Here is a 22446-nt window from a genome sequence, read left to right as displayed (position 1 = left end):
TGCTCCAAAATCCATGAATGCAAATTCAACTTCCAATTCTTAACCTCATCTTTCCCGCTCAATTTTGTACTGATGTAAACGTCCAAGCGTTTGAAACATAAGCGGATGGTGAAAGATGTTACAGTGTGAGAGATGATAATAAAATGAATAGAAGATGTACCTGAGGTGCAGCTCCAGGTGCGAGTAGAGGAAGCGCAGTAACGCTCGTCTGGCTGTGATTTCTGCATGACAGTCGTTCACGGTCAGGCCCTGGTCGCTCAGATACTCTCCGTTAATGCACTTAGTTCCTGTAGCCAGTGCTACCACTTCAGCCTGCCTCACATCCAGCCCTGGAAAAAGCACATACATACAGAAATCTGTGAAAGGAACGGTGTGAGTCAGTCATACAGAAGTACGGTATAACCTAAGAAGTACTTTTGCACTATATAACCAACACTAATCCTATTAGAGCTGGAGTTTTGTTGACAGCAATGTCTCAGATAATGATCGATAATATAAATGCATAGATAATATAGAGTAAATGTGACATGAGATAAACTTTATTGATCCTGAAGGAATTTTCTGCACCAGTTGCTCAAGACAATGCATAAATTTGTTAAAAATAAATAAATAAATAAATAAATAAATAAATGTGTGTGTGTGTGTGTGTGTATATATATATATATATATATATATATATATATATATATATATACACACACACACACACACACACACACACACACATATATACATATTATAGATAGACAGAGACGTACTAGTAATAAAAATAGAAGTAAATTATAGTTTCATTGTAACATTACTGTAACTACGTTTGCATTTTCATTGTTGAACCTTCTTCAATGCGTAATTAATATTCACTGCCAGTCAGAATCTGAAAATCTGAAGCTTCTTATGTTTTCTATAAGGTTGAAAACACTGTTATAGTAAAACTATCAAGAACATGGTGGTGTGATGTGACCTGAGGTGATGTGGTGATGTGCAGTTACTATTAACACCTTAAAGTGGATTATTTTCCTATAACTGCATGTCCTGAAGTGTTTTATTCCTCTTACACCACAGCAATTTGGCAGCAATTATATTTCTTATTTCTTCAGGAACAACACGCCGCACATTCGATCTGTTTATAGTTATTACATTTAATGTTGTGGAATGTCCTCAAAATCACTTCCCATACTTATTCCTATACTGTCTTCAGTTACAAAGATGAGCAAGTCCATGTAAAGTCCGTGTCGAAAAAACTCAAAGCCACGGCGCTACAAATCCCCGACACTTGAGACTCCATCTATAAATGTTAAATAAATGTTGTAGAAAACTTCACAATATCAGCAATTACACAGTTTTTTAAAAATCAGTCGATGCAGTGTGTTCACCATACAAGTCCGCGTGTAAGATGTTGCTATAGATATGATAACGTGTTAATCAACATCGATTTTATTCCGACCAATCAGAATAAAGAATCCAACAGGACTGTGGCGTAACCCACAGTAATATACAACACTGCGTGTACAAGCACTTTATACTAATGTATTTTGTTTGTTTGCTTGTTTGCCGAGGATGCAGCTGGTCAGAATCTGTTGATCATGTGACTGCAGTGCGCACAGCATTTCCGTCCCTCGCTTTTCACACACTACAGCAACACCAAACCCACAACACCGGCACAAACACGGCTCCACCTGGTCCCGAAACCGAACCCCGCTCGTACAACTCATGCAGGAAAACAGGACTTTGTGCTGAATTTGGAAACAATGAGACGAGAGCATAGGATTGACAGGCTCAGCATGCGCAGACCTCAAAATATAAAGCAGAAAATATCTCTCCATCACATCAGAAATTCAGGGTTCACTGGCTCCCTGAGACCTGCAGGCTAGAGGCAACATATGAGCTTTTATCAGGCAGAGCCCATGCAGGATTGGAAGCCGTGGCCTTTGAGCCGCTGGCACGGCGAGCGAGCAATAACAATAATAAAAGCTAATATTGAAGCGGGGTTAAAGGCGTTAGAGGTTAAAGCTTGGGTTGTTGAGGGGGAAGGAGAAAAGAAGAAGAAACGAGAGACGGTCTAAATGATCCAGGCTGCTGCTCTGCTATGAGACTCACGAGGAGCTCCGTATCGATTCTGATCAGCTCTGTCAAAAATGAAGCTGGACAGCAGACGGAGTGTTAACAGGATCGTGTAAAGCGAACGAAAGCGGCTGAAGATATTCAACTGCTCATGATCTGAGAGAACAGCATGGATATCTTTCATTATGAACAGAGACAGGTTAAAGACAGCATGAAAGAAAAATAATAATGTGATTTAATGTGAGTGGGGGGTGGGGGGGGGGGGGGGGGAGGAGAAGAAGTCCAAGCGTGATATTATTCGGCAAGTGACAAAAGAGACTAGAAATCCGCAGGAGTCATTGTAATTTAACGGCTTAACACGGATTTTGTGTTTTAAGTGATTGCTGATAAAAAGTGTGCAACACATTTCAAAAAACTGAGGAAACACAGAATATGGACATTTTGAAAGCATGGTGCGGACTTAATCTTAGATGTATGATAAAACCAGACGTTGCAATCAGACAGCAAATAACTGCAAAAAGCACTTGGAATTTTTGTTTGTTTGTTTGTTTGTTTTTTTTGCATGCTCAGACGGGGAATTGGCGGCGATATTTTTTTGTTTTGATTTGATTTGCAGGTTGAATGTAAGGGCAGAATATCAAAGCATACACTCTGGTTGTCTGTAAAACAGTATTTCCCTATCGGAAAAGGAAGCAAACGCCTTATTTTCCAGCAGCTATGATTCCTTAATTATCAATGATCCAATAAAATTACCCCTTTTCCCCTAAGTACCAAGACAGCTTGGGTAATTTTAAATGCCTGGTGGAAAGAAAACTATTCGTAACCACACACTTATTCAGGTAATACACATGCTATTGAGATAGGGTTCTTCAAGGATTCGAGCACTTTTAGGTTCTCATTGGAAATATTTCTGGTACTGTAGGAAAACACTTTGCTGTAGGGTTCTATAAAAAAAAAAAAAAACTTTAAACGTTCCCCCAAAGTGGCAACCAAATTAACCCCTAAGGGTTCTACTTTTTTTTTTTTAAGTAAAGTGAATGATTTCTGGCTTTGTTGAGAGACGTTGTGTCTCTGTTGATAAGAATACCGACCCAGTGGCATGCATTTGCACCTTAAATGCTAGCACTAAGTACTTTGTTTTCCCCACATATGATTGGAAATTCACAAACATACTCACAACGAAATGCTACGAAATGCTATAGCTTTACGTATCTCCGTTCGATGCGATTCCTACGGCTCGTCCCTGACACACGTTAAAGCAGGAATGATGTGTTATTTAATCATTCATTATTTATAAACTGCACTGTGCAGGCTTGTCCACTGCGACTCCATTCTGTGAAGAAAAACTGCAATGTGATCCACAAGAGATTCAGCTAGAGCATAAATCGATAAATGAATTAAATAACCACTGAAGACAAATCTAGGAGGGTGACTAAGTATCCGTGGGTGAAAAAAAGGCCAAAGCGACAGAAAGCCAATGGGATGAATTATGCTTGTTCTTTCTCTTTCTCTCTCTCTCTCTCTCTCTCTCTCTCTCTCGATCAGTCTCTCATGTACACACACATACACAGCTATAAGCTTTCCATCTACAATATCCATCATACAAGCTGCTGTGTTTCTAAACCTCCGAAACTGGTCCCAAGAACCCAAACCTGGCTCAGCACCTTCCTAAAGATGAACGCCAGGACACAATTCCCTTGTCTTTGCCCAAACTGTATTCCAGAGAAATGCTGTGCTTTGTTTCCAAGAAGCAATTCTGCCGGAAATAAAGTGAGTTAAACGGCCTGCGTCGCTTGCCTCTCGCCTCTCGCTGTTGTGTAGATCGCTCTGCTGCTGGGAGAAAAGACTTGTGTGCTAATTTTCCCTCTGTGTCAGCATGAAATCGTTGTAAAGGTTCCTTCATGATGTGTACAAGCCTGCAGGCTTTTCTGCTTTTAGAACTGAAATCATTATGAGGGTCTTTAGGAGAACATGTGACTCTAGCGGGTCTGCCACAAAGGTGAACAGCAATCTGGCCTTATTTACCTACCGCACAGGTCACCTTATGCCGTGTGTGTCGGCATGTTTTTGGTGGACTCAAAACAAGAGGAATATCTGATAAATATTTCAAAATAAGGCTAAAGGTTACCGAAGGTTCTTTTGGTTATTGAGGATAAGGTTAAGGTTAAAAGTAGGTGAGGCATAGCATTAGGTACCTGCATTATGTGAATGGAAGGTCCTCACAAAGACAGTTACAGCATCAGTGAGCAGTGTGAATGGAGCCCAACCCATCCACCATGTGAACTTGGCTTGTGTTTCCAGGTAAACAAAATCGTAACCGTGATTATCTCAGTTTAGCAGACACACAAGCTCAGTTTGAAGTGACAAAAATAATTCTTAATTGCACCATTTATAGGAATTAGGAACATGCACTCATTATGATGTGTGTAGCATTTGTGTGGAGTGACATTTTCCTTCGTACATTCATTAATTCGTTTATCTTTAGCAAGTGCTTTATCCTGGTCAGGGTCCTGGTGGACCTATCATGGGTACACTGAGTGCGAGTTACAGCTGAGTTGCTTTGTTATAAATGTGTTATAACAGATTAATATAGTAATTAAGGGTGTAACGATACACTCTGGTCATGTTTCAATTCGATTCACCATTCTGACTTCATGATCTGATCCAATTCGGTTCTCAGAATATTTTGAACGAAATTTTAATGGAACAAAAAACACAGGACAGAAAAGACTCTCTTGTTTGTTTCTGAATCATAAATGTATTTTTTTATATATATATATATATATATATATATATATATATATATATATATATATGTGTGTGTGTGTGTGTGTGTGTGTGTGTGTGTGTGTGTGTGTGTATTTATCTCATTAGCATTTTTGTCTGTATATAACTACATTAAAAAACAATGGTGTAATATTGTACACAAATTGTGCTACACGTTTACTGATTCTTAAAAATGAATAAATAAATAACTTTATAAATTCTTACAAAATTCTGTTTACATAAATAAAGCCTTTGATTTGGGAAAATGATGGATTGAAAATGACTGAGCTCTATAGCAGCACCCAAGGCATCACTTTAACCGTAAATAGAGCTCCAAAGTCGGCGAAAATGCCCAACTTCTGGCGATCTCATTCTTGAACACTGTAGATCACAGTGGTGTGGGACTGGTGAAGAGCTGGTGAAGAGCTACTGAAGTGCCCTTTTAAACTGTTATAACATCGTTGTGTAACTGTTTTATGTATAATGTGTGTCGGCCATTTTGAGAACGCAATCATGTGACCAGAATGCAGTATATATATATATATATTTGTATATATATAGAGAGATATATACTAATATATATAGATAGATAGATATGTGTGTGCGTGTGTATTAACTCTATGGGTTGCACAGATTGAGACCTCTGGTGTTCAAATAGTACAACTGTATAAAATGTTGTCTTATATAGACTAGTATGTCAGTAGAAAACAGCTAAATTTAATTTTCAGACAAAAATAAAAATGTTACAGACATTTTTTATACCATTAAAGAAAGCATATATTAAATGATAGATCCAAATTCAAATCATTTTTCCTCCATTTTCTCCTCAATTTGGTCTTGTCCATTCCCACGCATTAGCTACTCTCCACTATCACACACCAGCTACTAATCGGAGGAGGGTGAAGTCTAGCACATGCTTCCTCAGAGACATGTGAAAACCCACTTTCACATCTCTTCAGACTGTTACTCATGCTGTGTCACAGAGCAGCTTAACACATTCAGAAGAAATCTGCCATTTTCTGCATACTGTACATGAGCTCCCAGACACCCACAATTGTCTAGTGTCGCTGTGATTGGCAGGGGTGTTACATATTACATATCATTCAGATAGAACTTCAGTTCCCCAAGGTGCTTGGAGCAACCTATTTACCAGCTGATTTCTTTACAAAACTTCACAACATTGACTCAGAGAGAACTGGTGCATATAGATGTATAAGAATCTACGTTGGCGTGAAAACCTTAGTTTACATTTCGCACTGTTTATTGCTAATAATTGTCTTTAAAAAGCATTGATCATTTTTCAACAAAATCTCCATTTCCAGTACTCAACCAGTCTTCAACAAGTCCAGCATTATTGCCGTAAGCTCCTATTCTGTGGAGTAAGTGGAGCAATAATCCACCAGAGGCGGAGAAAAGACCATTTCTGCAATCTATTCTGGCTACGATAGATCCGCCAGGGGAAATTTTACATCCTGGTTGAGCTTAATTAGCCCCAATACACACACAGTTTCTGAATGAGTTGTGCGTTTCACATGAGACAAATAAATCGTACGGAAACATCTGGCTCGCTCTAGACTGAAAGATGTCTGTCTCAACATGCTTAAATATACACCGGTCAGCCATAACATTAAAACCACTCTCTTAATATTGTGTAGGTCCTCCTTGAGCCGCCAAACCGCTCTGCCTCGTCGAGGCACGGACTCCACAAAACCTCTTTTGATCTTTTTCAGCAATTTGTGCTACATTAGCTCTTCTGTGAGATCGGACCAGACGGGCTAGCCTTCGCTTCCCACACGCATCAGTGAGCCTTGGGTGCCCATGACCCTGTCACCGGTCCACCGGTTGTCCTTCCTTGGATCACTTTTGGTAGGTATTAACCACTGCGTACCGGGAACACCCCACAAGACCTGTCGTTTTGGAGATGCTCTGACCCAGTCATCTAGCCATCACAATTTGTCGCTTACAAGTCGCTCAGATCCTTACACTTACCCATTTTTCCTGCGTCCAACACACAAACTTCAAGAACTGACTGTTCACTTGCTGCCTAATAAATATATCCCACCCCATGACAGGTTCCAATGTAACAGGATCATCAATATTATTCGCTTCACATTTCAGTGGTTTTAATGTTCTGTCTGATTGGCTTATATACTTTTTAATTTAAATTATGCTTTTTTTTCTATATATCTCTTCTAGGTTTGGCTATGTCTCTATATTGTGTTGGCAAAAATGGGCAAAAAATATTGATGAAAGATTAGCATGAAACCTATTCTCCTTATGAGTTAAATGTAAGGCAAAGGTCAGTAGAGGTGAAGTGATTTACATGCGCATTAATAAATTAAAACAGCACAGTACAGTACATCCAGTGTTCAGAAAATAAGTATTTAGTTTACATAAATAATAAGTCAGAGCAAAGTAATATCATTCTCGAGCTTTATGTTTTACCTGTACAGAGATCATTGTAGTGTCAGATATAAAGTACAGGAACATGTATATTATAGTACTGTACACTCTCAAACCTGATCTCGTGAAACAACTGTAAGAAATGATATGTGAGAGATACGACTATTCAAAGCTTGACGGAAATCACTGAGGTATCGTTGGACGAATTAAAGCCTTGATCTCGCTCATCTCTTCTACCTAACCAACCACTTTTATTTCAATATAGGGAGATTTCTTGGCATCGATTTGTACATACAGTAGTTCATTAGATTTGTAGTCTTTATTTGCTTAAATTTGATCATAATAAAAATATTGATACAAAAAAAAAAGATATGATATGTGAGAAATAAAACCCTTGGTGGTGTGCTGTTATAGGAAAATAATCAACAACAGGGTTGTGTGATGAAGTGGAGAAATTGCAATGTGTCAAACTCCAAAGTTTTTGCGCTTTAGCTCTGACTGGTACTGTACAAAGCTTGAAGGTCCTTCCAGAAATGTTAAATTAACGTTTCTTTACCGAAAACTTCACTAGAGCAGCAATTACATGTTGTTATGTGGATCCTCTGTCATACAAGTCCCTGTACAAGTTTCTATAGAAGTTATAATGTATTAAAACGAGAGCCTTGTAGCTGGTATAACTATATATTAAATAGAGATATAGAGCAAATATGAAAATAAATTATAAACTAGAAATACAGAAAAATGTAACTTACTCATAATTCAGATGGTGAAGATTCTTGTCTCGCAAGGAAGGCCTTAATTTTAAGAGAAGACCATGAGGAGCCATTTATAAGCGGAGCTGAGTCAAGCTGCCCCCGCGAGATAATAGTGAGACCAAGGTCTTTCTAAATTGTTTTGTCTCTCTCTACTTTCGAACCTAATGGTAAATTGGAAAGCCCTTTTTCAAAACATAATGGTAATGTAGATGAGCTCTTTTTAACCCTATTGGTATCGATATCATAGTCTTTCTGAAATATATCGGTTATCTACTGTGTAAATACAGTATAAATACTGGAGCTTGAGCTCCGGGTGTCAGATCACTTCTGAGAATTCTCATCGGTGTGAATCTCTTGTGGTGGAACGGAACCAATAAATCTGGACCCCTTGCTTCTTCTCACTCACGGCTGGCGTCTTTTTTTCTATCTCCAACTGAGTTCGGAGATGTGAGTATTTGCTTCTATGTTGAATTTTAAGTGTTTTTGGGTAACAGGCTAAATTTGAGCCAGCACTGGCAACTGCTGTCAGAAAAGATTAATCGACAATTCAAGACCAATCAGAGTTGAGAATTCGACAGCACTGCGCGATGAATTCAAATTTCAGGGTGATTTCGTACAAACTAAACTCCTAACACAACCTTAGACCGCATGTAAACAGCCACAAATTTTGACACAAGACTGTGTTGCGCTTTGTGTCGTATTCAGTTTCTCATTCAGATGTACATGCGTGCATTCGGTGGATAACTGTATGCAAAACGACTACCAGGTTAACTACGCGATCCGAGCACAGACCGGTCGAGGGTAAATAAGGAAAAGCAATTTGAAAAATTCCATGCAATATCACCCTGAACTCCATTTCATTTCTGAAAGTCAATTCCATTACTTCAAAATATTACATTCCGAGAACAGAGAAAACACACACCACACACTCATAAACAACTTTATAGATGAAAAGTTTCTGGGCACCAGATGTTGTTTTTAATATCACATCCCCACTGAAGCAATAACTCTCTGTATCAGTGTGTCCAGCTGAACCTGTGAGTCGCTCGTAACATTGTCAGGCATGTCCCAAGTGTAACCGAATACGCTCCATCCCCTCTAACATCGCTTCATCTGATGTTCAAAACCAAATACCCAAGCGGCGGCAGCAGGCCAGGCTTAAATGAGATTATTCAGAATCACATTCAAGTCTGTATGCTTGCGCCTTTCCTGGATGAAACAACTCAATAAAGGGGCCGGTGAGCTGCTGTGAAACCTCGACTAAGGCTCCTTTTGAGGGAATGAGATTGAGGAAATGCAGCAGTTCAAAGATGGAGATGCATTAATATTCCGCTGGTGCGTGTCCAGTAGATGTTCAGAGAGAGAGGAACAGAGCTCCTAGTGTTTTTGTGAAGTTTTGCATGTCTGCTAGCCTGCTACAAACACCCAGCCTGCCCGTGCCTGGATCTTTGAAGATAACAGCCTTATTAATACACAAGTCTAGAAATTACTCTGACACACACACACAGAAAGAGAGAGAGAGAGAGAGAGAGAGAGAGAGAGAGAGAGAGAGAAATATGACTACCTGATCAAGTCTAAACTGAGGATTCATATAGGATAGCGATGCTGGGAAATGATCATGATAGCGCTCTGAACGTAAAGATTATAGAAATGTTACAAGCCGGAGAGATCATCACACCAGCTAAAGGTTCAGGAAGCAAATTTATTGGTTAACTAGATATTTTTGAGCTTAGTTTGACTCTACTTTGTATTTCCTGTCTTATTACAGAGGTTTAATTTTCACTGGGCTATATCGGCATAATGAATGATGAATTATGACCTTGCTCCAGAGCAGCTTAAGTACAGGATCATAGACCATAAAGAGCTTTTGGAACAATCAGTAAATATATATTTTCCCCCTGACTTAGACTACTAATCTTCTGCCATGCCAATAGTTTTACAATTTCTTAAAAATTTATAGATTTAGTGGAATAAACTGTGAAAGGGTCACTTATTATTATTATTATTATTATTATTATTATTATTGATCCACAGATCAAACAGCATATCTTTGCCAGTTTTTAGGTTGTAATATTGTAAAATCCAGTTGGTAAACTCGCTGCTGCTATCTTCATTATTCTGCAGTCTAAAAAGTCTATTTTCTGTGCAGCATTTTTATATGCTGTTTATGATGTCTCTATGCCTCTATATCAGACATTTCTGCCTCTATATCAAACTTTCCTGCCTTTATATCCATCATTCCTATCTCTGTGTCAGACAGTCCTGCCTCTATGTTGGACACCCCGACCTCTATGTCAGACAGTCCTGCCTCTATGCCAGACAGCCCTGCCTGTGTATCATACATCCCTGCTTCTATGTCGGACAGCCCTGTCTCTATGTCGGACAGCCCTGTCTCTATGTCGGACAGCCCTGCCTCTATGTCAGACAGCCCTGCCTCTATGTCGGACAGCCCTGTCTCTATGTCGGACAGCCCTGCCTCTATGTCGGACAGCCCTGCCTCTATGTCAGACAGCCCTGTCTCTATGTCGGACAGCCCTGCCTCTATGTCGGACAGCCCTGCCTCTGTGTCGGACAGCCATGTCTCTATGTCGGACAGCCCTGCCTCTATGTCAGACAGCCCTGTCTCTATGTCGGACAGCCCTGCCTCTATGTCGGACAGCCCTGTCTCTGTGTCGGACAGCCATGTCTCTATGTCGGACAGCCCTGTCTCTGTGTCGGACAGCCATGTCTCTATGTCGGACAGCCCTGTTTCTATGTCGGATAGTCCTGCCACTATTTTGGGCAGCCCTACCTCTAGGTCGGACAGTCCTGCTTCTATGTCGGAAAGCCCTGCCTCTATGTCGGACAGCCCTGCCTCTATATTGCACAGTCCTGCCTCTATGCCAGACAGCCCTGCCTGTGTATCATACATCCCTGCCTCTATGTCGGACAATCCTACATCTATTTCAGACAGTCCTGCCTCTATGTCAGACAATCCTGCCTGTGTATCATACATCCATGCCTCTATATCAGATATTCCTTCCTCTGTATACTTTACTTAGTAACTGTGAAAACCGTGACATTTTGTGCTCAAAATTGACATTTCTGCCTCTGTATGAGACATTCCTGCCTTTGTGTCACACATTTGTTCCTCTGTCTCAGCAAATCCTGCCACTGTATAAGACATTCCAGCCTCTAAATCAGAAGCTCCTGCCTCTGTTTTAAATCCTCCTGCCTCTGTATTAGACATTGCTGGTTCTATATCAGACATTGTTGTTTCTATAACAGACGTTCATGCCTTTATCAGACATGTCTAACTTTTATCATACATTTCTGCCCCTGTATCAGAGCCTACCTCTGGTCATGATGATACCCGCCAGGCCTTTGTGACATGCGTGCATCAGGGTGGAGCAGCCAATCAGTTCGCTGTATTTCTCCATCACCAAATGAAACACGGCGTCTGCAAAGTCCTGTAACACACAACCCATAATGCATTCATTATCGTTAAGAGTCATCTCGTTGCTTCAGAATCATATAAAAATCCAGCTCTTGGTGCTTCTCCCATTATTATAGAGTTATGCTAAATGTCGGAGTAATTTGTGTAAGAAAACGTGTGCTTATGGACACATCTTTTCTAAGCTACTTCCACCTCCATGAAGCCAAGTGAATTATTCAGCGGGATATAAACATACTCTCAGATGTACCATCTGTCCACTGCTGTGTGTGTGGCATATGTGTGTGTGTGTGTGTGTGTGTGTGTGAGTGGGGGGTGGTGACGGTCTGAGCAGCAACCGCTGGAAAAACCCAACCGTCTGAAAAATAGTCTGGCCTCTGTCCCTGAATTCACAAAATGGGTGTGATTCAATCCTGCCCAGGCTGTAGGACAGATGTTCAGCCAACCTGCATGAGCACACACACACACACACACACACACACACACACACTGACTCATACTTCACACCACACACAGCTTCTGGTTCAAAAAATATGTGCTATTACGTGTAGCAATTAGCAGCTTAGACCCCAGTGGGGACATTCACACACATAAAAACACATACGCCATAACTAATAAGGATTATGGAATAGCAGGAGCCATGGGTGTTAGCCAGGCAGCCAGTACAATACAGAACAGCAGTTGCCTAGCCAGACCATTTACAGTGGGGTAGCCAGGTTAAACCCTATGACTTTACTGGGGCTAGGGCAAAAAAAAAAATACTAGCGTTGAGAATTCAATATAATTAGCTAGCGGTAGCTAATAACAAACTGAAGATATCCAATCCAATGTTATGCCTCCAAATGATGGTTATCATTAATGTAAAAAAAAGATTTTGCCTGAACATTGTTACTTGTTTGTTTGTTGGGTTCAGTTTGTTTGTTGGGCCAGGGAATATTTCACTTCTGTGTTAGCTAGCTAAACTTGCTCGATGACAATAATAAATTTAAAACTTCCAGCAAACAATGTTCTCTTGTCTTACTGGGAGGGCCATGGGGTGGCCATGCTTCACCCTTTAGCTCTGCCCATGATAAACAAAGCATTATTTTTGAGGGGAAAAAAAAACAACAATTTGTAATGGGCATTATAGAGCATCGATTTAGTCATCAGGTTCCTCCTGTCTTGCTCTCTTTGTGTCTGCCTTTCACTCTCTTTCACTGTGAGTGTGTGTTTTTGTAGAGGACGTTCACGGCTCATGGCGGTGAGAAAGTGGAATTGCAAGTGATGATAAGAACCCTTCCCTGGCATGCCTGAAACTTTTTGAAACTGATGACACTTGGCAAAATTATTTAAATGTTACACAAGTTCAACTAAGTGGCTTAAATAAGCAATCCAAACACCTAGTGAAGATTATATAGTAATGATATTAAACACATTAGCTACATACAGAGCCATAACTTGAATATATGGGGATTTCTGTACGTTAAAGTGGGTGGGTCGGGGGGGGGGGGGGGGGGGGGGTGTATTGCAAATCAATACAAAATTCTTCTACGATGAAAATGTTATATCCTGATGGGAGGGGCCACTTCCAGTATGACTCCGCCCCCAATTAACAGCTCCCGAAAGCTCATTAAATGTCAAAGTTTAAATAAATCATATGCTAAGGTCTTCACACTCACCATGTGTGAAAACCTATAGGAGATTTAGGAGTGATGAGTTATAAAGCGATCCCGTCATCAAAACACTAGCTGAGGGAATATCTTTCGGAAGAACGGCGTTCATCATTCCAGTACAGTTCTAGAGAGTTCCAGGATCAATGCATTAAAGCTGCTCTGGAGGCTTGTAGTGTCTGAACAACTTACCAACACACTTTTACGTTATTTTTGTACAAATTTACAAGTTTTCATGGAATACAGAATTAGCATTCTCTATAGCAACCTTAAATTCACCTTAAAGCAAAATCCTTTCTGGGGAATTAGTTCGAGTGCACAGAATGGTTTAAAAAAAAAAAAAAAAGAAGAAAAAACCACTGCAGCATTTTGCTAAGCTATTTTAAGCAATAGAGTAGAGCTATACCATACAGTACACATTAAAGACCAAGCTATATGATGAAATCTTTCTGTACAGACTGTTCTACAGCCACTTATGTGTACTCTGGAAAATGAACATGCTAAACCATTCAGATATAACCCAATTTCCAAGGAATGCCATGTTTTCCAGCAACTACATATCATTTAAAAAATGTTTTCCTGAGATATTTCATGTATAAGTGTAAACAATTTATGTAACTGATTTAAAAAAAAAAAAATACATAATTGATGAGTAACAGATGTTCGCTTGTGCATGAGTTGTTTAGCACTGATTGAGAGATCATTAGATAAGTCAGCTAGCAACGATTCTCTGTAAACATCAGCCATTCACAGTATATTCTATGATTAGACGATTTATTTGAGTTAGTGAAATAATAATGTGACTCAGATGGATTGGGGGAAAAGGTCCGTATTATACTTATTCATTCATATTCAGTACGAGCTTTATCGTGGTCAAGGTCACGGTGGCTCTTCGGCCTATCCCAGGAACACTGGGTATGAGGGAGGAATACACTCTGGATTCACACCTAGGGGCCATTTAGTGTAGTCCGTCCTCCTACTGGCATATTTTGGACAGTGGGAGGAAACAAGGATTGAATGAATGGATGAATGAAATAATCAATCAATCAGCCAATCAATAATCAACACATTTTGACCAATCAGATTTGAGTGTGCTGTCATTAGTGCCGTCATTAACCTTAAATAGCACATTAAATGATAAAAAGAACTTAACATACAGTGCAATGCCACCACCGATGCTTTGGGCTAGTCTTCATTTGAACAATCCAAACAACAGATTAACGTCTTACCACACCATAAAACAGACGTATTCCCTCTGAGTGAGCTACACATAGCAGAAGCTGAGCCTTTTTAAAATGCCTTTCAGGCCTAATTAAACACTAAACCCAATGTCACCTTAATAAAACACCCTTTATTGGTGACATTAAACAGATTAAGAGGGATGCCAAACACTGATGCTCTTCAAAAAGGGAAGGTGTATGATATCTCTGGCCTGAGGCCCAGGATCAGGTGAGAAGATCCAACCTGTACTGTATGTGTATGTAGGGAAGGATGCAACACACTCGGGTTTGATGGAAGGGGATGATCCCTCTAGTAATACAATCAGTCCGTACATGATTTCTCTTGTACGAGTATTTATTTATTTTTTTTGTGATTGTTGCGGCCAAAAATGTGTGATTTTGCTGCGGTTTTTTTTTCGTCAAATTTGCGATGAAATTTGCAGCGGTTTTCTTGTGCTTTTGTTGCGGACAAGTAATTGAATTGGTGAAAATGTAATCGCATGAAAACACAGTGATGTTTGTTGGTAAATCAGCCCTTTTTAGCTGTACTCATTTTCAATGCACGTGAACTGAAGAGGGCTTTGGCTGAATGCGCGTTGTGATGACGTCACATGTCGCGCCTTGGAAGATCACAAACTCTGTTTGTAATCTTTGAAAATTACCACAGATTTTCTGCAAATTAAATTCAGCAAAAGTTAATTTCTGCAATTGCAAAAACTACGAAATCCTGAAGGGACTGTACAATACAGCAAGGAGGGAGCAGAGATGAGTTTAGATCACATGCAGAGATGCAGAGAGAGAGAGAGAGAGAGAGAGAGAGAGAGAGAGAGAGCAAATAACTGAAATGGGTTTTTTTATATTCAAAGTCAATGAAATGATGTCCCATTGTTGAGTGTTATGTTCCTGCTTGCCCGCACTTGTGTCAGTTAAATGAAACTGGAGTGACACTTGAAACAGAGCCAGACATAGGAGAGAGAGAGAGAGAGAGAGAGAGAGAGAGAGAGAGAGAGAGATGCAAATCATTTCTATCTTGAGCCAGAAACACTCAACAACACTTTCCCTTCTACCTCTCCAAACCTTTTTCCAAACTCTCAGAGAGTGAAATGAGGTCACGCTGAGATTTCCTGAAAATGCTGAAGATTTTTTCAAAGCTCATATCCAAACATCCAAATTGTCACCAGACTTAAAAACCTCTTTCCAGCTATATTAGGCTTTTCCTTAACTGTCCATCTTAATCATTGGTATCTGTCAAAATCACGGTTAGGGACCCATTAGTTCTATTCAAAGCAGTGGATTCCTCCTGAAATTACAAAAAAAAAAAATGTATAATTTTCCCAAAATATGTATTCATCAGACATGAAAAGAGTGTCATTTTCTGCTTATTTAAAAATGGGGAAAAAAAAGTTGTAATGGTCTGAAATGCAGTGGATCAAAGACAGGCCTGTCATGTTTAGAGCAATCAAAAAGGTATTCTATAGCAAAAGAGTCTAAAGGAAAAATGAAAGCGTTACAGTGAGAGAGTGTGTGTAATGACAAACACAGCTGTGATGGGGTGTGTGAAATCAGGAAAGGCCTGAAGAAATTTACTGGGATGGGATGACTTGAACAGCAAGCACTAGGACATTTCGTGTTCTGTTTCCTTTTAAACCCTTAAACTTCCAACAATTACCGACGTACTTCTCTCAAAGCATCATTCCATAACTTCAGTGACAACTATTTAGAAGGAAGGAGTCTCCAGTGTCAGGGAACAGACAGGAATATTTTCCACCACAGGAAAGTCTTTGTTTTTTCTGTTTACTTCTTTCTTCTATTTTATTTTTTAATGTTTAATTGAATAAAAGAGAGTTTATAGCTGCCTTAACACGTGATAACTAACTTCTTTCACACATGTTCCATAAGATAAGAGGAACAAGAGGGTATATAAGAGGAATTTACGCACTGTAAAACCGGATAAGTTCATTTAACTCCAAAAATTTGAGGAAACTAATTACCTCAAAATATTTAAGATGACAAATCAACTTCTTTAAGCCAAATACACTTAAATATAACAAAATATTTAACTAAATTAACTCTATTTAAGTGTACTTAGCTTAAATAAATTGATTTATCAACTTAACAATTTTGAGGTAATTAGTTTCCTCAGATTTTTTTTTGAGTTAAATGAACTTATCCGGTTTTACAGTGTGGGTGGTAACAATAAGCCTTTGGCATAATGCATAAAACATTGTAATAAAATCTTACCACATCTTGAATACAGTCAAATGTATTTATATCCTCCTATTATAAGATTGCAATAAACCAAAATAAGATGATTAATCCAAATTCTAGAAATATTCGACTATTTTTAAGCTTTGCATTTACTTATTGTATTGGCAGATCATTATTGATTCTTTCTAGAAATAAATGCTTAAAATGATCAAAGTGATCTGCCAATCGAGCAAAACTATTTCGAGTGTGAATTAGTTAAACATGTCTAGAATACAGGTTTAATAATCTTATTTTGGGTTTATTGTAATCTTCTAATAGGAAATGCTAGATCGTTCTGACAATATTCAAGATATTTTAATTTAAAGTGTTGAATTCTGGTTATAAATCAGGTTATGTTTACAAAGAAATTGTGCCTGAAACTCTTTTAACGAGCACTCTTTAAATATAAAACCAACTTCACAATAAGTCATCAGACAAAGGCATACGTTTGATAAGCATTTAAACTTTGTAAATGCTATAATTACGTAACATTATCTGTGCACACAGTACCGTTATTTCTGCACACAATCGCTGTTCCCAAAGTTATTTTGAGTCGGCAGTAAATCATACTGTGTTAATACAGTGTTTGCACTGACTCTGCCCGACTTCGCACCTTTAGAGACAGAGGTGTTGTTTTTGCTCATTTGAAAGATACAATCCTCCTTAGACCTTGTTAGTGAATCCGTTTCTACTTGGTTGTGGGTGTCATCAAGTTTGCATATGTTTTTAGACACAACTTTAGAAAACCAAAACAGTGGTGTGAACATACCATAGAGTAAATGCCGTGAGTGACTGAAGGCAGTGCCAGATAATGCATAAGGCATGAAGGACTACTGTGTTGTTTTGACAGTTTAATAGGTGTGTCAATCCAGTAAGTCAGGGGTTCACAAACTTTTTCACTGACTGAAAGGATTTGCCTCGAGTACCCTTTGAGGCTCGAGGTAGACTAGTGTAACTTTTTTTAAAACATGGCAAAATGTTTTACTTAAAGCATTTTACTTTTCAGTTTGTGATATATGTGAAAATCTTTACTATTTTTGTCTTTGTGTTATAACAATCTTAATTTGCAAAAAAATAAAATAAAGTAAAATCTTTATATTTTAAAAATTCATTTCATTTGAAATGAACATTTCTATCACTTTCTATCTATAAACCCCCTGCAATGCCAGCACAAACGCCTGGTTGAAAAATCCTGCAGTAAACGTTAAACTGGTGACTCAGTGTAATCAATTTTACATCAGTTGTTATGAGAAGTAAAATACTATACCATGTAAATGATATACAGCTTAATGCATATATCATCAAAGAATACACACACACACATTTGTAAATTTATAGGTGTGCAAAACAATACATAGTCATTTCACAGTTGTCTTATTTAAATACATAAATGAATCATTAAAGCATTACTAGGTTACAGTTGCCAATATTCAGTCATATTTATTTGGACGATTATAAGCAGGGAACTTTATGTCTTTTCAATTTGAGTTTAAGAGACTTTAATTTCATACAAGAAACTCTAAAACAGTAGCAGTAGTAGTTGTAGTAGTAGTATAAGTAGTAGTCTTTAAAAGTAGTAGTAGTGTTAGACGTTAAGCATTTCTGAATAATAATACATTATAATAAGGCAGCCTCTGGTCCACTGAGGTGTGTACATTGCAACACACAACCAAATAATAATCTAGTCAGTCAGGTCTTGCTGCTGCATTACAACACCATTTTAAAAGTACAGCTCTACTGCTGCTGTCCCTATCAGTGGCCACCACATTTATTTCCCAGCTAATGCAAAATGTCAGCTGCAGTGATGCTGCTGTCTCCCTTCAGAAGTCAATATTGTACCAGGAACAAAAATGTCAGCCGGGAAATTTTCTCCACTGCTCCCTGACCCAGAAGGCTCTCCTCTGGGAACTGAGGTTAGTCCAAGGGCTCTGGCATTGAAAGGAGTTCTTGAGTGGTGATTAGCATTCGGTAGGGACGGTGTTAGATTCAAAAGTTTGGCAGATACAACAAAGTTGGTTAGATAAGTTTTAAGGAAGAGTAGCCTAATATGATAGTCTTTTAATTTTTTTTTTTTTTTTTAACAACTATTGACTCACTTTGTAAATTATTTGGAGCCAGACAAGCTTGGATATATATATATATTTTTTGTCTTTTTATTTTGACATTATAGTGACTGTCCAAAAGCCCAGAGCACAAGGTCAGCCATGGCAAATTCATCATTGTGATCCATTATGTAAATAACATGTAAATAAGGTGAATACTGGGGAAACACTAGAAACACAAGGGACTGAGGACTATGGTGGCTTGTCCATAGTAACAGGTGAGGCACACCATGTATACCTGCCATTCAAAAAAATTTAATATTCATAAAGTCCTCTATCACAATTCCATACATTTTAAATTACGTACAAACACAAATGACTTTCCTTTGAGTGACCAACAATTTTTAAAAAAAATGTTGCTATTTGCCAGATATAAGCCAGCTGTTTCTATTGATTTGATTACTTTTCTATAATTGTTGGGCGGAGCGGTCACTGTCCCCCTAGCTTCATATATTTATTATTGCACCTAGTGGTTACAAAAGTGTCTACTCTAAACATTAACTAGATAGTAGCCAAGGATGATATCCTCTCAACTTAATTTTATTCGAGGCTATATTGTTATTAATGTTGTTCCAACCCACCAAAATATATGGTCATGAGCCACTGCTGGAATCAAAACATATGGCTTCGAATGACAAAGGAAACACATGGAAGACTTCATAGAAGAAATAATCATGCAATAGTGAGCAGATCTACACAGAACAGGATCTCACAAGAAGACGTTAGCGAGAATGATATGTGGGCATGCCCAGGATGTTAATTCATGTCTCTCTAGATATTACATTAATAAATAAGAAAACATCTTTGTTATTGAGACATTAAATGATTCATGACATTACAGGATGAGCGGGCCGCCTTTTTGTAAATGTACCAAGTTAATAAATCTTGAGCAGATGCAGCTGAAATTCTGCTGCAGAAACAGTGTTCATGTTTTGATACACATACAATTAACTCCTGTCATTGTATTAACATGCATTATTAGCTGCATAGCAATGATGGTTGTCTGCAGTTCTGAGAATCCAATCACACTGTTGTGCGTGGAAAAACACCGTCTCTCCACCCTCACACTCTCTCTGTACCTTATCAGGGCCTGGCAGAGCAGCCATGGCTACAGAAAAAAAACTAAACCCTGTCTTATATTTCTTTATAGAGGTATTTAACAATTCATTCAGTAAGTTTTTATAGTGTCTCACCGGTGCTGTATCATGCTTGTGCCTGCCACCAAGGGGGACCTTATAAAAGTGGGTATCCTTTCAACGGTAAAACCTTGCCAAGGGAGTTTTGGAAAATCTTAGAGTGCAGGGCTCAGACACAGTCATTTCACTTCTGTTTGTTTTGAGCAATCTGGTCTATTAAAGCCCTCTCTGCATCTCTGTCTTTTATTCTCTCCTTTTTACCCTGTATGTGACACTATAAGTTTCCTTCTTCCTCCTTCTCTTTATCTCTGTCTTGGCATGAAGGTCTGTGAGGCATGAAGGACCTGCACTTTGTTTCTTCCCCTTGCCCTGCTTTTACAGTTAGTTGACCTTTGTCTTGCTAACAAAAACAATACTCTTGCTGACAAAGCCCCTCCCTGCAAGAAGAACTGTGCACAGCTTTGCAATGTCGCCTCAAACAGTGTCCAACCTTTTAATGCGTGTACGGTCCAGATGGCCCTGCAGCCTGCGAGACAGATTTTCAGCTAGCCATGTTTTTAGCTCCATCAGCAGGGAGCTGTCAGTCAGAACAGCCTACTGGGCCAGCACTAACAAAATACTTTGCTGCCCCCTCAAAATGGCTTCAACTCTTCATAGCCACCAACCCAGCCTTCCTACAACTCCTCTCAGCCACCAATCCAGCCTTCCTACAAATCCTCTCAACCAGCAATTCAGTTCTCCTACAATTCATCTCAACCACCAATTCAGCCTTCCTACAACTCCTCTCAGCCACCAATCCAGCCTTCCTACTATTCCTCTCAGCCACCAATTCAGCTCTCCTACAACTCCACTTCACCACCAATTCAGCCTTCCTACAACTCATCTCAGCCACCAATTCAGCATTCCTACAACTCCTCTAAACCCAAATTCAGCTCTCTAGATTCAACCTCTTTTTAATTCAACTCTGCCCCCTATCAGCCACCCTTCACTGCCATTCAGCTTCCACACAACTATTCTCTGCACCCTTTCAGACATTAATTCCTCAGCCTCTCCTTAAATTTCCCAAGCCCCATTTGAAGGTTCTTGTACTTCTCCCTACAACTCCATTCAACACAAATTCATCTAGCCGCTTTAATATCCCACAAAGCTGACTTATACATAGAAAGAAGTCTCCAAAGTTTCCAGGTGCCATTCTAGTACCAGAAGCAATTGCATCAAGCCCTACATGAGCCTGGGCCCTGAACGGTCATGGATATAAGATGGTTGCTGGACAGATATGGTATTATTGTGAAAAGTGTTTTTGGCCAAGTTTGAATAAACAAACCAGACCAACAGATTGAGGTGGACCTACAGATGGTGCAATGTGATCCAGGCTAGCGATTGAGCCATTGGCAGGGTCACATGGCCATTATGCTGCAAGGAGGACGCTGTCTTGAAACAGAGACGATGAAATGTATCCATCCCCCAGGCCTCTTTTAAGACACGTTTCTTTGAATGATAGTTCATTTCTGGCTTAACTACCGTCAATGAATAAATAATGATAAATGAAAACCACTTAAAAATCCTCAAGAAACATTTAGAATGTTTGTGCCTTAAATGCTTTTGGGGTCATGGTAACTGAATTCTTACACATAGACTGCATTTTTTCAGCTATATTAAACAGATGTCTTTAGCGATGATACACTGTGTGTGTGTGCTTGTTTGAACCCACATCTGAACCCAATCCATTACGGCCATCTGATCAAACAGATGCACCAAAAAGCAGACACAATATCAGCTTTCGGGATCAGCACCATCTGTTGCTAAATCTCGGTTAACCCACCATCATGGCCCAGTTTTGCCATGTTTTGTATAGGTGGTCCAGCCTGACCACAGCATTGCTTCCACAACAATGCATGTTCAAAGTTCACGCTTGTTACACACTCACGACAATGACCAGGGCCTCAGTCTGAAATGCCACATCACACATTACATGCACACGGTTCAAATGGTTCCAGGTCAGTCAAACAGGCGCTGGAGTGCATTGCCTCAAGTGTTTGGAGTACATTTGAATGGCTCAGTGCCAATCCCACTTGATTAACCCCTCTATCGTGATAATAAAAAGTGCAGAGATAATGGCTTAAAAAGGCAAAAGAGGCCGTAAAAAACCCCCAAGTACTTTTATACATAATGCATCAAATAAAGAGGGCAGACAAGAGGCTGCTTCAGAGGGATAATGTGACCTGGCCCTGAAAGGAAAAAAAAAGGAGAGTCAGACCATAACTGTGGGTTATGACAGAAGATGAGAGAATAGACAAAGATAGTGAACGATATCTTGATACTCGAAAGAACATACACAAAGAAAAAGGCAAGAGCCAGAGGGAAACTGGGTGTGAGAAAGATGCTTGTGATCTGATTTTAATGAGTGTCTTAGGTAGGATCATGTCAGGCTGTGAGGGCTGTTCACACATCGTTCATTAATCCTCTCGTGATTATAGAGGGCACATCTAAAATGACTGCTCTATACAACGGCACCATTTTAACACCTCACATCAAGCTAACACTCTAGGATACTGCAAAAATGCTTAGGGACAACAAGCACATCTGGACCTTTTTTTTTTTTTTTTTTACATTTACTAAGTTATTTAAGCAATTCGACTTGATCAAAATCCTGACTTTTTAAAAGGCCATGCTT

At 39.2% G+C, this 22446-nt stretch overlaps 1 protein-coding gene across 1 annotated transcript in view; it reads right to left on the bottom strand.

Moving 5' to 3' along the window:
* The window catches only part of adarb2 (adenosine deaminase RNA specific B2 (inactive)), a 227919-nt gene that overhangs the window by 31268 nt on the left and 174205 nt on the right, over nucleotides 1-22446 (bottom strand). Inside the window, exons 4-5 of the mRNA XM_017480853.3 lie at nucleotides 11320-11434; nucleotides 161-329 (exon numbers count right to left, since the gene is read on the bottom strand). Of these exons, the coding sequence (XP_017336342.1) occupies nucleotides 161-329; nucleotides 11320-11434 (284 nt within the window). The remainder of the gene's footprint in view (nucleotides 1-160; nucleotides 330-11319; nucleotides 11435-22446) is intronic.

This window comes from Ictalurus punctatus, chromosome 1, assembly GCF_001660625.3.
Source record: "Ictalurus punctatus breed USDA103 chromosome 1, Coco_2.0, whole genome shotgun sequence".
In the NCBI taxonomy this organism is placed as follows: Eukaryota; Metazoa; Chordata; class Actinopteri; order Siluriformes; family Ictaluridae; genus Ictalurus; species Ictalurus punctatus.
The sequence above is the reverse complement of the archived record's forward strand: the minus strand, read 5'-3'. Positions and strand labels throughout refer to the sequence as shown.